This window comes from Carcharhinus amblyrhynchos, chromosome 32, assembly GCF_965287045.1.
Source record: "Carcharhinus amblyrhynchos chromosome 32, sCarAmb.v2.hapA, whole genome shotgun sequence".
NCBI lineage: Eukaryota > Metazoa > Chordata > Chondrichthyes > Carcharhiniformes > Carcharhinidae > Carcharhinus > Carcharhinus amblyrhynchos.
Genome location: NC_137355.1, coordinates 22,619,173 through 22,634,075, shown reverse-complemented (window position 1 = coordinate 22,634,075; position 14,903 = coordinate 22,619,173). Strand labels below are relative to the sequence as shown.

At 43.9% G+C, this 14,903-nt stretch overlaps 1 protein-coding gene across 2 annotated transcripts in view; it reads left to right on the top strand.

Moving 5' to 3' along the window:
* Positions 1 to 14,903, top strand: part of LOC145360738 (neogenin-like) — a 181,185-nt gene that overhangs the window by 95,642 nt on the left and 70,640 nt on the right. For both annotated transcript variants that reach the window (XM_080216120.1, XM_080216119.1), the window contains exons 3-5: positions 6,288 to 6,563; positions 7,149 to 7,299; positions 13,375 to 13,511. In XM_080216120.1, the coding sequence (XP_080072246.1) occupies positions 6,288 to 6,563; positions 7,149 to 7,299; positions 13,375 to 13,511 (564 nt within the window). The remainder of the gene's footprint in view (positions 1 to 6,287; positions 6,564 to 7,148; positions 7,300 to 13,374; positions 13,512 to 14,903) is intronic.

Genomic DNA, 14,903 nt, shown 5'->3' with positions numbered 1-14,903 from the left:
TGCATGAAGATGTTGGCATATTGAGGTGCAAATTTGATCCCCATAGCTGTTCTGTGTGTCTGGATGAAGAACTGGTTGTTGAAGGTGAAGACATTGTGGTCCGGGATGAAGTGGATGAGTTATAAAATTGTATGTGTAGACTGGCAGTTGTTGGCGTTGAGTACTAAACCAGTTGAATTTTAACCTGGTGTTGTGAGACATTTTACAATGTTCCTGAAGTACAGGCCTTTTCAAACTTCGCTCGATCTGGAGACCCCAGCTCATTTCTGTCACACTCAATGCTCTGTAATAGTACTCATCATCCTTGTTTTTTTTAAATTGAAAACCTGTAATTAAATTTGCCGGTATATGGCTGTCAGGATATCTGATCCTTTGGATTCATCAACTCAGACTTCTGCCACCTGTAACCACCACACACATTGACACTGACTGCACCAAATTGAAATCATAGCGTTATATAGCACAGAAACCAGCCATTCAGCCCATCATACCTGGAAAGCGCTTTTTCATCAGTTCAATTTCTCAGCTTCCCCCCATTGGCCTGCAAATTTCCAGCTATTTATCCAGTTCCCATTTGGAAGTTATTACTGTGTCTGCTTCCCTGCCCTTTCAGGCCGCACACTGCAAATCTCAGCAACTTGCTGTGTAGAAGAATCCTCATTGTCCCTCTGGTTCTTTTCTGAATTTACTTTAAACATTCTCCCTGTATCTGCATAAGTTTCCTCTGGTTGCTCCAGTTTCCTCTCAGTCCAAAGATGGGTATGTTAGGTGGATAGGCCAGGATAAATGCATGGGGTTATGGGGATAGGATGGAGGGGAGGGCCTGTGTAGGATGCTGTTTTGGAGAGTCGATGTAGACTCGATGGACCGATTGGCCATCTTCTGACTGTCGAGATTCTACGGATTCTCTGGTTCTGAATCAGTGTTCTCAGGCAACTGATCCTCCTTATTTACTCTAACAAAACCTCTCGTAATTTTGAACCCCTTCATCAAATCTCCCACCAATCTGAAAGAAGAAAAACCTCAGCTAATCTGCTCTCCACATAAGGATCTTTCTAAAGTTCAGGGATTGGCCACTCAACTGCACTCTGGTTGGAGTCTCTGCAAGAGAAGGTGCGTTGAATGAGCCGCTTTGTTTGGAGAAAGTGGTCTTGTTGCACCCTATCCACAGAAAAGTAGTCTTGGCAAAGAGTGACACTGATCATTGCAAAGACGACACACAGTGAGCCCACATTTCACTCCTCTCCTTCAGCTGTCAAGTGGAAACTTGGTACTTTTCCCACCAGACGAGGGATAAACAACCATGATTACCACAGATCAGGCTCCAAAAGCGCACTTATTTATTACATAGAGCTGAGTGGTACAGTGGCAAGATGGTTAGCACTGAGCCTCTCAGCGCCAGGGACCTGGGTTCGATTCCAGCCTCAGGTCATTGTCAGTGTGGAGTCTGCACATTTTCTCTGTGCCTGCTTGGGTTTTCTTCCGCTTTCCTCCCACAGTCCAGAAATATGCAGGTTAGGTGGATTGGCCATGTTAAATTGCCTCTTGGTGTTCCAATTTATGTAGATTAGGGGGATTAATGAGGTAAATGCATGGGGTTATGGTGATAGGGCAGGGGGGTTGAGCCTGGATAAGATGCTCTGTCAGAGAGTCAATGTAGATTTGATGGGCTGAATGGCCTCCTTCACTGGAGGAATTCTGATTAAATTTGTGGGAAGGGAATGAAAGGTTGAGGGGATAGTAGTGGACTTTCATTCCGTGGACAGAGGGAGAGTTGTAAGGAGCATTGAGCTTCGAGTGTGACAGGTGAAGGGGGAGCTAGCTGCTGGAATGAGATGTCACTGGGAGGGGAGTTCACAGACGAGTGGAGTAATACATTTTGACTTTACTGTAGGGCATTCGAGAGCATTTGAGCTGAAAAGGCGGACAAGCAGAGAAGCAGTGTCAGTAAATGGGCTGATCAACGATTCAGTGAACACGTGAATTAACTCATCCATGTTGTATCCTGCCTGTGTGGCAGCCAGTCACACTCACTGAACTGGACAGCGATTGAAGACAAGTCCCGCCTGCAATCTTTCTCCACTACGAGCCCAGTGCTAGCTTTTAGAAACCATAGAAAATTACAGCTCAGAAACAGGCCTTTTGGCCCTTCTTGTCTGTGCCGAACCATTTTTTTGCCTAGTCCCACTGACCTGCACTCGAACCATATCCCTCCACATCCCTCTCATCCACGAACCCGTCCAAGTTTTTCTTAAATGTTAAAAGTGACCCCGCGTTTACCACTTTATCCGGCAGCTAATTCCACACTCCCACCACTCTCTGTGTGAAGAAGCCCCCCCAATATTCCCTTTAAACTTTTCTCCTTTCACCCTTAACCCCTGCCCTCTTTTTTTCCCCTAGCCTCAGTGGAAGAAGCCTGCTTGCAGTCACTCTATCTATACCCATCAAAATCTTATACACCTCTATCTATTTTGCAGAATATTGAGTCATAAATTGTCTGTTTCACCTCTCCTGATTAAGGCATTCATTCTTAATTTCCTTAATAGACTGGCAGTAGAATTAACTGTATTCACTGTGGTTCTCAGGGCATTTTTCCCTTTTCCTCCACATTCTAGTTTGGCTTCAGCTCAGGTTCTGTTGCTGCGACAAACGTCAAGGTTGTTTTCTGCTCCCAGTTCATGCTCCTGTCTCCTGTCCAATTTGATAGTGTGTCTTCCCCACTCTGACATATAATGACACTGGGGAAAGAAAATGTGGAAGCCACACAGGCAGTAACAGACTGCCCTCTGTGTTTGTAGATGTTCTGCCTGCAATAGCATGCTGACACTACAAGATCCAAGGATGACAGGGGGGATGCAGTGATGCAGTTCGTGGGCAGTTAGGATCATTCGCCAGTGTGTAGGCTGCAGAACTGATAGATGGCAGGAACAGTCCGTGAAAATAAATGGTGCAGGATTTGGGGAAAGCTGGCATGACTGTAAGATCCATTCGCAACCTCAGGAGTCCTGATTGCTTTCAGTGTCCAGGTGGAGGGCAGATAGCTGCATGTGGGGATGTAGTAACTGTAGGTAAGTTCCAGCTGTGACCGCTACGTGCCCATAGCCATAAGTCTTGATTAAAAAGTGTACATTTCTAATGAGTCTGCATGTGTGTGTATATAGGGTATTTGTGTGTAGATTGATATATCTGTATATATAGATATAGATGTGTACATGTATGTATTAATAGTAGCACAGTGGGTTAGCACTGCTACCTCACAGCTCCAGGGACCCGGGTTCAATTCCTGGCTTGGGTCACTGTCTTTGTGGAGTTTGCACATTCTCCCTACGTTTGCGTGGGTTTCCTCCGGGTGCTGGTTTCTTCCCACAGTCCAATAACGTATGGGTTAGGCTGATTGGCCATGCTAAATTGTCCCTTAGTGTCCCGGGATGCGTATGTTAGAGGGATTAGCAGGGATTTGGGGATAGGGTCTGGGTGGAATTGTTGTCGATGCAGACTCGAAGGGCTGAACGGCCTCCTTCTGCACTGTAGGGTAGGGTTTCTATATATGGTGGGATTAGAAAGGGCAACTGGTGTCCTCAGGTTGGCATGGACAAGATGGGCCAAATGGTCCCCTTCTGTGCTGTAACTTTTCTACATGCATGTATACATAGATAGAGATAGATATGTATATCTGTCTATCTATATTATATATGTACAGGTTTATACATCTCTGTGAGGAAAAGGGGAGGATTATCTTCGTTGCTTATACAAACTGATTGCAAAGCGCATTTCCTCTTTTGCTCTCTGTGTTTCCACCCGTGAATGTACGTAGCTATTATTTAGAGCAGGGAAACTGGATATTTGTGTTCAAAGCACACGCTCATTTTTGGGCAAAATGAATTGTACCTTGTTTACTGAAATGTTGCTGGACTTTCCTGAGCTCCAGGAGTACATGGATTAACCTTACTGTTGGGACAGTACTCTGGGATATCATTGATAAGGCAGTCCTGCGTTTCTGGGGGGTTCCTGCGATCGGGCTGTTTTGAAGTTACTCCTGAATTTTGGGCTGAGTGGATCAGCTCAGGTTAAGAATCCTGTTTGTGATCCCGTTCATGGATCAGAAACTAATCCCAAGCAATTACAACTCTGGAAATTGGAATTTGGAGAAAAAATGCAATTCTCATCTTCCTTCAAGTACAAATTTGAAAAAAAATTGTTCCTTAGAACTCTGGCCCTCCCTCCATCCACCCCTGTCAATTTAATCTCAGTTCAGCATTTGGGTTTCATTACGGTGCTAATTTAGGGCACTGGTGGATTCTGTGTCAAGCCCAGTGGGAGCTGTCCCTTGCACTCTCTGTCTCTGTCTGTCTGTCTGTCTCTCTATCTGTCTCTCTCCCTCTTTCCCTCCCCCTCCCTCCCCCTATCTATCTCATGCTCCCTCTCCTTGGCCTTTGCTCTCCCTCTCCCTGGCCCTCACTCTTGTGCTTGCTGTCCCTTGCTCATGCTCTCTCTCGCTCACACTCTTGTGCTGACTTTACTTTGCTCTGGCTCTCTCTTGCTTGCTCGCTCCCCCTCTCACTTGCTGTCTTATTCTCTCTCTCACTCTCGCAATCGTGCTCTCTCTCTCTCTCTCACTTAACTCTCCCTCAGACCAGCTGAATTCCTCATTGGTTTTCATAGCCTTGGGAAATGAATGAAAGCCAGAATTGCTGCTTCTTCAAGGGCATCACCTGAAGACATAAAGGCTGCTGGTTCTGTTTCTAGCCTGTGCTGAGTTTAGCTGGAGTGGCCTGTCTGTGTTAGAGCTGTAAAATAATCAGCTGTGGTTCCTGTTCTGATCACGATCCCTGCCGGAAGTGTGAAGACAGTCAGGTCGTAGCTGTGATGCCAACTTTCACGATGTAGGCTAATGCGTTGGGATGCTGGTAACCATGGAAATGCAGCACCGCAGCATCAGGAGAGTAGGAGGAGAGGGAAAATAAATCAATGAAATAAATCTTCCAGGCTGTATATCTGTGGAATGCTGGGCTAGCTGAGGTATAATGTCGCGTGATGTTTGCTCCTGGGGTTGGGGGGGAAAGACAGTCATGACTTATCTGACCCTGACCCAGCAAGTTTGTTGAATTGCAGAGTGGTGAAGGAATGAGTTTGTGTGCATTAACTGACAGCTTTGAGGGGTTTGCTTAGTGGCAGCTCTACAGTTCCAAATCCCACCGCTAAATGTACTTGTTGGCCAGATTATGAAACATGACTGCAAAATATTCCTAAAAATAGTCCTCAATGTGTCACCTTTGATGCTTGTACCTTAGCTGGGTGTAGCACAGACCAGTTCCACTGTGGATACTGCTAATCTAGTTCATTACAGGAAGGACTTCTAACACTTTGGAAAATATCAGGGTTCATATGTTTGCTGTAATGGAATTGATAGGCATGTCTTACTTCCCTCAGTCTTCCTCCATTCCTCCACAACTCTGTAGCTTTCAGAATCCAAACTTCTTGTAAACTTTTGCTGTTTTTTTGTTCATCTCCACAACTCCCAAATGTGGCCATGTTCCCCAGCATGTCACATCTGTCACAAGCAGACCATAAACTTCTTTTGAATTGAGGAACTTGGTTTGAGGGTTCAGGTTGCACAGCTCTGGAAGGAATGTCTGAAGGACGTAAAACCTGGATCTTCTATATTGATCTAGAATATTCAAAATATTTCCATTGACAAAGCTCTCCTTGGAGTTGTGGTGATCCAGCAGTTAGATAGCTGCTCTCACATCTCAGCTTTGGCTCAGTGGGTGATGCTCTCATTTCTTGAGTCAGAAGATTGAGAGTTCAAGATCCACTCCAGAGACTAGATCATAACACCCAGGCTGACACCGCAGCAGTGAGGGAGTTCTGCATTCTTGGAGGTGCCATCTCTCAGATGAGACTGCAAACTGAGGACCTATCCGGCCCTTCCGTTGGAATGGTAAGATCCCACAGCCACTACCTCGAAGATGAGCAGGGAAGTTCCCCGTTGTCGCTCTCAATATTTATTCTTCAGCTGATGTTGTTAAAGCAGATTGTCCAGACATTTATTTTGTTGCTGTTAGTGGAGCTTATTGTGCACAACTTGGCCGACTGTTTCCTGCATGACAGTTGTGACTACATTTAAAGCAAAATGTTTCAGGTCTGGAAAATGCTTTGGGATGTCCCTGAAAGATGCTATATAAAGTGTTAATTTTGATGTGTATAATCAGTGAGATGACTGACCACTGTCTGTTGCTTGATAATACTATCTGCAGTAAGGTAACTCATCACTTTGTCTGTTGCAGGTCTTCCTCGGTTCAGTGGTCAGCCCCAAGCTGTCTCTGTGCACCAAGGCGACACCACCCTGTTAGGCTGTGAGGTGAATGGTGATCTTGTTCCATTTGTGAGGTGGGAGCACAACAGACAGCTTGTGGTGTTGGAAGGAAGGTTCCTCAAGCTGCCCAGTGGCACCTTGGAAATCGGCAATGTCTCTGACAGTGATGCTGGGTCGTATCGCTGCTCCGTGGAAACTGCGGGGCTCTCCAAAACAAGCGAAGAGACGGAGTTTACAGTTTTACCAGGTAAGCATCAATCACAATAAACAGTGTAAAGTGAGCAATAGAACCAGAGGATCTGACTGGGACACTGCTCTTTCACCCGTGCAATTCAGGCAGGCAGACAGGAAGAAAATCTCCTTCTGGCCCTAGAGTCAACATGAAGTGAGTTTGGACCATTCGAATCCAGTGCCTATTCTGGCATTCAGTTGGCAGGCTCACTGAGAGGGTATCAGATTATTAATAGATAAATATAAAATGTCAAACAGTTACAGTTTGCGAGGCACATTATAAAAGTTTGTATTCAGTAAAGGAAACTTAATTCTGTCAAACTGTGCTGTATCTGACCTTGAATGCTCCACAATGGGATATGTCTTGTTCAGCAAAACTAACAGCCTTCCCCTCAATGCACTTGAGATTAATTTTACAAAAGAGTTTAAAAATATTGTCAGTTACGCTCACTTATTCCGCATTCATTTTGTCTAATGGCTTTCGACATGTGTATTTGTTCCTGTAAAGTCCTTGTGCTCTGCTGTAATTGAAAGCAGGAACTCTGTGTAGTTGTGAAATGATAACTGGTTTACTGACAGTTCTCACTTTGTTCTTTTTCAGAGATAGGTGCAGAGCGAAAGATGAAGTTTCTCCAGCAACCTGTTCCCATGAGTAAAGTGGCAGGCACGACAGTAATCTTACCATGTGTGGTCTCTGGCTACCCAACACCTAACATTCATTGGACCCAGAATTCAGTGCCTATTTTGGAAAGGTCTACCACTGTTTCCATTTACACAGTGAAATAACCAAAGTTAAAATGATTTGATTTGATTTATTATTGACACATGGATTGGGATACAGTGAAAAGTATTGTTTCTTGTGCACCATACAGACAAAGCATACCGTTAGATGTACGAGGCAAGTTTTTTGTTTTACAGAGGATGGTGAGTGCCTGGAACTTGCTGCCAGGAGAGGTAGTGGAAGCAGATACAATAGTGACTTTTAAGGGGCATCTGGACAAATACATGAATAAGATGGGAATAGAGGGATGTGGTCCCCAGAAGGATAGGGGGTTTTAGTTCAATCAGGCAGCATGGTTAGTGCAGGCTGAGGGGCCTGTACCTGTGCTGTAATCTTCTTTGTTCTTTGAATACTTAGGGGAGAAGGAAAGGAGAGAGTGCAGAATATACTGTTACAATCATAGAAATATCAACTTAATGTAAGGTAGATCTACTGAAAGGTCTGATGGCAGCAGGGAAGAAGCTGTTCTTGAGTCGTTGTATATTGCAGGATAATAATCCAGACTGGGAGAGTATCAGAAATTATTTACCAATGACCCTTAATGTTTCTCCCTGTCTCTGGCCCTTTGGGTATGACTGACTTGCCTTTAGGAATTTTCTCAGTTTCAGATTCACCATTTTCTTGTTGTCTGACAGAAGGGGAATGCTGTTTGGAATGGAATGGAAGCGCTCTTTTCAAAAAGAACTCCATGTTTGAGGAATAGGAACCCTGTAAAACAGACTCATCAACTGCAACTTACAGAAGAGCAAGAGGCTGGGTCAAGCTGACTGACTTTGAGAATTTGAGCATGTAGGGAATGAGTAACTTATTTACCTATCTGTCATAGCATTGCAGCATGGAGAGATAATTAAACGGAGTTACAGGGCAGGGGGAATTTAACCAGGGTGCACAGATAAAGTCAGACAATCACATATGGTTTTGATTTGATGTAATGATCTATAGTTAATTAACAAAACTGGGGATGCAGTAGATTAATGACCAGAGTTGGTAGTTCAAATCCAGCTATGGCAAGTTGTGAAATTTAATTCAATAGTCAGGTCACTTGTGAGCTATCATCAAAAAGATTACCACAAAAGCTGCTGGATTCTTGTAAACACCTCTTCAGGAAGGGAGCCTGCCTATAATAAAAACAGAAAATACTGGAAAAATTCTGTAGGTCTGGTAGCATCTGTGGAGAGGGAAACAAGAATTAACATTTTGAATCCATGTAACTCTTTTTCAGAGTCTAGCTGGGTCTACCTATAATTTCAGTCTTGTTTATGTGACAAGTTGGATGGCAATAGATGTCCTTTTGTGAGAGTCACCCACATCCAGTGGTTAGCAGGGACCTGAGTTCAATATCAGCCTTGGGTCACTGTCTGAGTGGAGTTTGCATGTTCTCCCCGTGTCTGCGTGGGTTTCCTCCAGGTGCTCCAGTTTCATCCCACAGTCCAAAGATGTGCAGGTTAGGGGGATTGGCAGGGTAAATGCGTGGAGTTACGGGGATGATAAGGTGCTCTGTCAGAGAGTTGGTGCAGACTCGATAGGCTGAATGGTCTCATTGGCAGTGTAGAGATTCTATGAAGAGTAGACTCAGCTGTGACACTCCAAATGTTGAAAGCTGCCAGTAAACGCTGTGTAGACATGCATGACAATGAAAGGATAAGGTACAGGAGGACACCAGATTATCATACCTCTTCAGGGTAGAATTCAGCAAATGTTGGAAGAGGAGGGAGTATAACTTGGACTTTGGAGTTGGGGACAGAAGAGGGCTGCTGTAAACCAAGACAATCAATTGAGGTTTGTTTTTTTGGTTGTATTTTTCCTGTGCGGTCTCTAGGCTGAGACACAGCCCAGAGAGGGAAGTGAGTGGAACAGTTAACGCTGTGCCTGGGGCTGGGTGTGGATTGACAGGGACTTTCCTTTAGCAGCTTTTAGGTGTTGCTGGAAATTGTGGAAGCAGCAGGAATCTATCAGATAAACTTTTTATTTAAAAAGTGCTTTCTGTTGGAAGTGTGTGAGATTTAATAATGGTCTCTAATTCAGTAAATTATACAGGAATGAGAGGTAATCAGATGAAGCTACAAGCATCTTGGGTGCTGGGCGATGGTGAATGCAGATTACTGTTGCTGTTTACTGCACATTTGTATCAGTGACTCAGTGTGAAGAGTGCTCTGTGTTAAAGTAGACATTGTGCAGTGAAGCTGCTCTCAGGGCTCCTGTAGAATAAGTAAATTCTGTTCCTTAGCATTTATAAGACTGAGAAAATAAGTAGTTAATGTAAAATGGGCCAAATTGTTTTGAATCCCCCTTAAAGTAATGCCAGGAGCTGATAGCGAATGCGACTATCTGCATGTACAGCAATCTAGTCCATAGCTCTTCAAAACATAGCGATGGTAATGGCCAGACAGAACTCTATTTCCAGCCACTCAAAGTAATCTTCCTGGGCTTTGACCTCATTCAAACACCTCTCGTCTATTCTGTGTCTCATGGCTGCAGTCTGTAGGGAAGAGTCTGTCTTGTGTGTGTCCGAGATTTTAACCCATTCAAAACCCACTCAATTGCTAAAATTGACCCAATATATGTACAATCAATTGTGAAAGCATATACAAGTGTGTGTCCGTGAGTGATTTTCTGTTTCCAAGCTGTAATACATCAAACAGTCTCTCTCCTCTCTTTCTCTCCTTCACAAGTTAACTTGTTGTTCCCAACCTCTTTGCATGTCCCAGTAACATCGTTGCTTGACTCCTTGTACAGATAACGATTCCCAGCCTTTTGGCATCCTACATTCCCCTTCCCTGTTCCATTATGGCTGATGTCTTCTACTAATCCACACTTCAGCATAACTATATGCTGATTTTCCATACTGTTTCCCGCAGTGCAGTGATGTTGAGCTGGTTACATAATGGGACCAACAACTGCCAAATATGTGAATGTTTCAGCTGCTGTTGGGCCCGGGCAGTCTCTTTGCTGAAGAGGCCTTGAGCGAGGAGGCCCTAGAGAGAATCAGATTCAAACACAAACCACAGGACTAGGCTGCAAAAACAGACCCACATTTTGTTAATTAGTGCTTAATTCCTATAGTCCTTAATGTGATTGGCTGCCTGTCTAGATCTGCATTCCATTTGAGTGAAATTTAATTGCAGATTCTGTTCTGAAATGCAGTCTGCCAGGGTTTTAAAACTGTGGTTGAATATTTATTTAATTCACCTTAAACCTAGTGGTTTGTTACTTGCCAACCACTGAACGTTATGTGCAGGAATGTTAGCTAACAGTCTCCTACAAACTAACTTGCGTGTTCTAAAAAAAATCTCCTAATTCTCCAGACCATCCTATTTTGAACTACACATCATCCATATACAGGCACAGTGTCTCAGAAGCAGGGAATTAGGGACAGAGCCAAGCCAGATTTCGGGGAATGGGGCTGAGCCGGGACGGTCGGAGTCCTGTTTGGAGCAGGGGAAAGGCGGACAGGTGAAGTTGGTAACCATTCCGGTCTCCCCCACACTGATGCAGCACCAAACCGAGCAAATAGACATATGAATTTACTTAATAATTAAAATTCACACCTGACAGTTTATAAAAACATCAGCTAGCCGATTTTGAGACACTGTACCTGTGTGTGTGTAAAAAATCCAAGAAACAAGTTAACTCTGGGAAGGAGACTGCCTTAGCCAAACAACCCGGACCTATTTAAAGTAAAGTTTATAAAGTAAAATTTATTTATTACTTACAGGTAAGACTTACACTAACACTGCAATGAAGTTACTGTGAAATTCCCCTAACTGCCACAGTCCAATGCTTGTTCGGGTCAATGAGCCTAACCATAATTATTTCTCCTTTAGAGCAGTTTTGCTTTCCTTTCTCTCTGGGAAGTGCTGACTGTTGAGTGAAAGGTGTCTGATTTGCAGCCCAGGGGGTTTTTTCTTTGTACCTCTGGATGTTGGAAGAGGAGGCCATTCAGCCCCTTCTGCCTCTTCTGCCATTCAGTTAGATGAAGACCAGTCTGTAATCTCAATTCTGCCCACCCATCTTGATTCCTGTGACCTTGAATACCCTCAGCCATACAAAAGGATATTTAATGTTGATCTGTACCTCAGTTCCATTCACTTCCATATCCCTTGATGCCCTTTGTGTATCAAAAGGTTTATTGATTTCAGTCTTGATGCTTCAACTGATTCTCTGATGACAGGCTGCTCTACCTTAGAGGCATCACAACCCAAATCTGTCCTCATCCAACATTGACTGATGCCCAGAGGAATGACTGGACGATGGTCACGCTGGAGAACCAGGACATCATTTTTCCTTCCATATCAAAACTGTGACCCGACAGAAGTCAGTGAACTCATTAGGCTGTGATGTAGAGCCTTCTGGATTGTGTGCCTCAGTCTGCAAGCCTTTTAGTCCTGTCTCTGTGCTGAATTGGTCATTGCGATGATTGTGGGGAGGATTCAGGGAAGGCGGATGGTAGCGTTGAGCTTCTGATTGCGTGAGTTGTAAAGAAGAAGGTGATGGAGGGATCTGACATGCGAGACCAAAATGTAAGAGAAACTCAACTCCTGGAGTGTGAGAGGGAGATGTGTCAGTGTTTGGATAATTAATTTGAGAGGAAGAAGAATCTTCCAGTTATTTCTAGTTTGTTGGATAATTGAACATAATGACAATCTGTGACTGGGATGAGAAAAAGCTGTTAGTAGAACATAGAACATTACAGCGCAGTATAGGCCCTTCGGCCCTCGATGTTGCACCGACCAGTGGAACCAATCTAATGACCCTCTAACCGAAACTATTCCAATGTTATCCATGTGCCTATCCACTGACCATTTGAACACCCTTAAAGTTGGCGAGTCCACGACTGCTGCAGGCAGGGCATTCCATGACCTTACTACTCTCTGAGTAAAGAACCTACCTCTGACATCCGTCCTATAATTATCACCCCTTAATTTAAAGCTATGTCCCCTTGTGTTAGCCATCACCATCCAAGGTAAAAGGCTCTCACTGTCCACCCTATCCAATCCTTTGATCATCTTGTATGCCTCAATCAGGTCATCTCATAACCTTCTTCTCTCCAATGAAAATAACCTCAAGTCCCTCAGCCTTTCCTCATAAGACCTTCCCACCATACCAGGCAACATCCTGGTAAACCTCTGCACACTTTCCAATGCCTCCACATCTTTCTTATAATGTGGCGACCAGAACTGTACACAATACTCCAAGTGCGGCTGCACCAGAGTTTTGTACAGTTGTAACATGATCTCGCAGCTCCGAAATTCAATCCCTCTACCAATAAAAGCTAACACACCGTACGCCTTAACAACCTTATCAACCTGGGTGCCAACTTTCAGGGAGCTATGCACATGTACCCCGAGATTTCTCTGCTCGTCAGCACTACTAAGAGTCCTTCCATTAGCCCTATATTCTGTACTCCTGTTATTCTTACCAAAGTGAATCACCTCACACTTTTCTGTATTAAACCCCATCTGCCACCTCCCGGCCCAGCTCTGCAGCTTATCCATGTCCCTCTGCAAACTGTAACATCCATCCTCACAGTTATTGTGGAATGGATTTTTATTATTATGAAGCATAAGCTATGTAAAGCCAAACACATTAACCAACATTTCCTTCAGAATAAGGTGTCTCAGGCAAAAATCATGCAGTCACCAAAAGCAAGAGTAGCTTAACCCTAACTTTTCAAACAGTTTTAAAGAGTGAATGGGGTAATTTGTGCGCGTGTGTGGGCATTAGAGAATGAATGGGAGAGACCGTATTTTTAAAAATTAATTTTTGCGGTATGAGCTGACAAAGTCAGCATTTATAGCTCAGGACTTGTTGCCCTTGAGAAGGTGGTGGTGAGCCGCCTTCTCGAATAACTATAGTTTGTTGTAGGAATCCATACAGTGCTGTCAGGGAGGAAGTTCTAGGATTCTGATGCAGCAGGAGATATGGGGGTGGATTTTCACCAATTAACCAGACTATTGTCTTTATTCCAGCTGTTTTCACTTATTTTTCATGTGCCCTGTTATCTGAGGTTGTTGTTTTAACACTAACGTCTATTTAAATTCTATAGGTTTGAGAAATACACCTTGGTTGGAAGTGGGAGCCTGCAGATAACAGATATCACAGAGGATGATGCTGGCGTTTACGAATGTGTTGCAGAATCTGGAAATGAAACAGTCCATGCTCAGGCAGAGCTTAGCGTACAAGGTATGAATACTGACCATGGAATTGAGTGTGTTGTGGGGGACACTCAGTTGCCTACTCTCATAATCCTCAGTTTGTTCAGGTAGTTTACCTACGATGTAGAACTTGTTTACACGAACCTGGGCCACAGCTCTTTTCCTATTAATGTGACAGTGCTTTGGGCAGTAGAGTGCCTGATGCATTTAGTTAAGTTCTGTAGGAGGATTACAGAGTAGAAGGTATGCCAATTTATTGTGGAGGGGGTTTACACTGAGATAGGCCATTCGGCCCAACAGGTGGTGTGTTTACTCCACACAAATCTCCTCCAATTCAGTTTGTCGTTACAAATATAGCCTGCTATTCCTTTCTCCCTCAGTTGAGTAAGACTCTTCAGGGCTTGTTACCATTTGTCTGATAAAGTTATTTTGCAACCTGGCACCAGAAATAATAATTTTGTTTGCTGATTTGCTCCTCTCCTGGTTTGAAAGTGCTGAAGAAGAATTGTACATTCCAGAAGCATGGTCCCACCTTTGTTTGTTTAAATTGAAGTCCTGGACAGAGTTTCCTTGAAAAACTTGTTGTTTAATTCTTGCTGTGATTTTTTTTTGTGCAGTGCCAGTTTCCAATCTCTGGTGATCAAGTCTGTTCGTGTCAGTTCTAAATGTAGCTCCCCCTCAGCTTACTGAACATGCTGTGGGCCGTGCTCTTTCTGTCTCTGCGTGGTTACAGTGTTGGTTTGTGCACAGTACTTCCATTTTCTTTCCCCCTTGATCCCAACTCCCACCCTCATCTGTACTTAGTGTACTTAATCACAGTTGAAACAGTAGTTTTAAACCTTAAGGTCCCTCAGGCTAGGGAGGGAAAAATCAGCCAGAGTTCTGAGTGCTGATACCTCAATCCCAACTAGAAAATGAGCATTAGCTGTGGGCAGAAACCAGCTGGGCTCTGATGTCTAGCCTGGTTGCAATGGCCAGGGACTGACTGGTCATTTAGTAAAGTACTGGTGAGTGACCCTGAGTCTCGTGGTGAAGGTTGTGACATTTTAATCCACACCTGCTTGAATGCAACAACATAATTGCAAGTTCCATCCTCCCAGATTTGGATTGTGTTTGATGAGTACTCTGAGCAGAGTGACACTAAGGTGAAACACTGAAGGTTATTTTGTCATTGCTGCTATCAGTGGGGGCAATTTAAGGTGATGAATTAAGACAATCGTGCACAGAAATGTCATACATCAGCGAGTGTCGACTTCAGCTGATTTTTACTCGCTGAGTACTGTTATAATCCTTGGCCAGATCCCCAAATTATTGACAAGATCCAGTTAGGGATCAATAATGTTTTGTTTAAAATAAATACATTAGAAATTTAAAGCACTTGCTCCGTGAAGAAAGCTACAAGTTTCCACAGGTTTGAAAA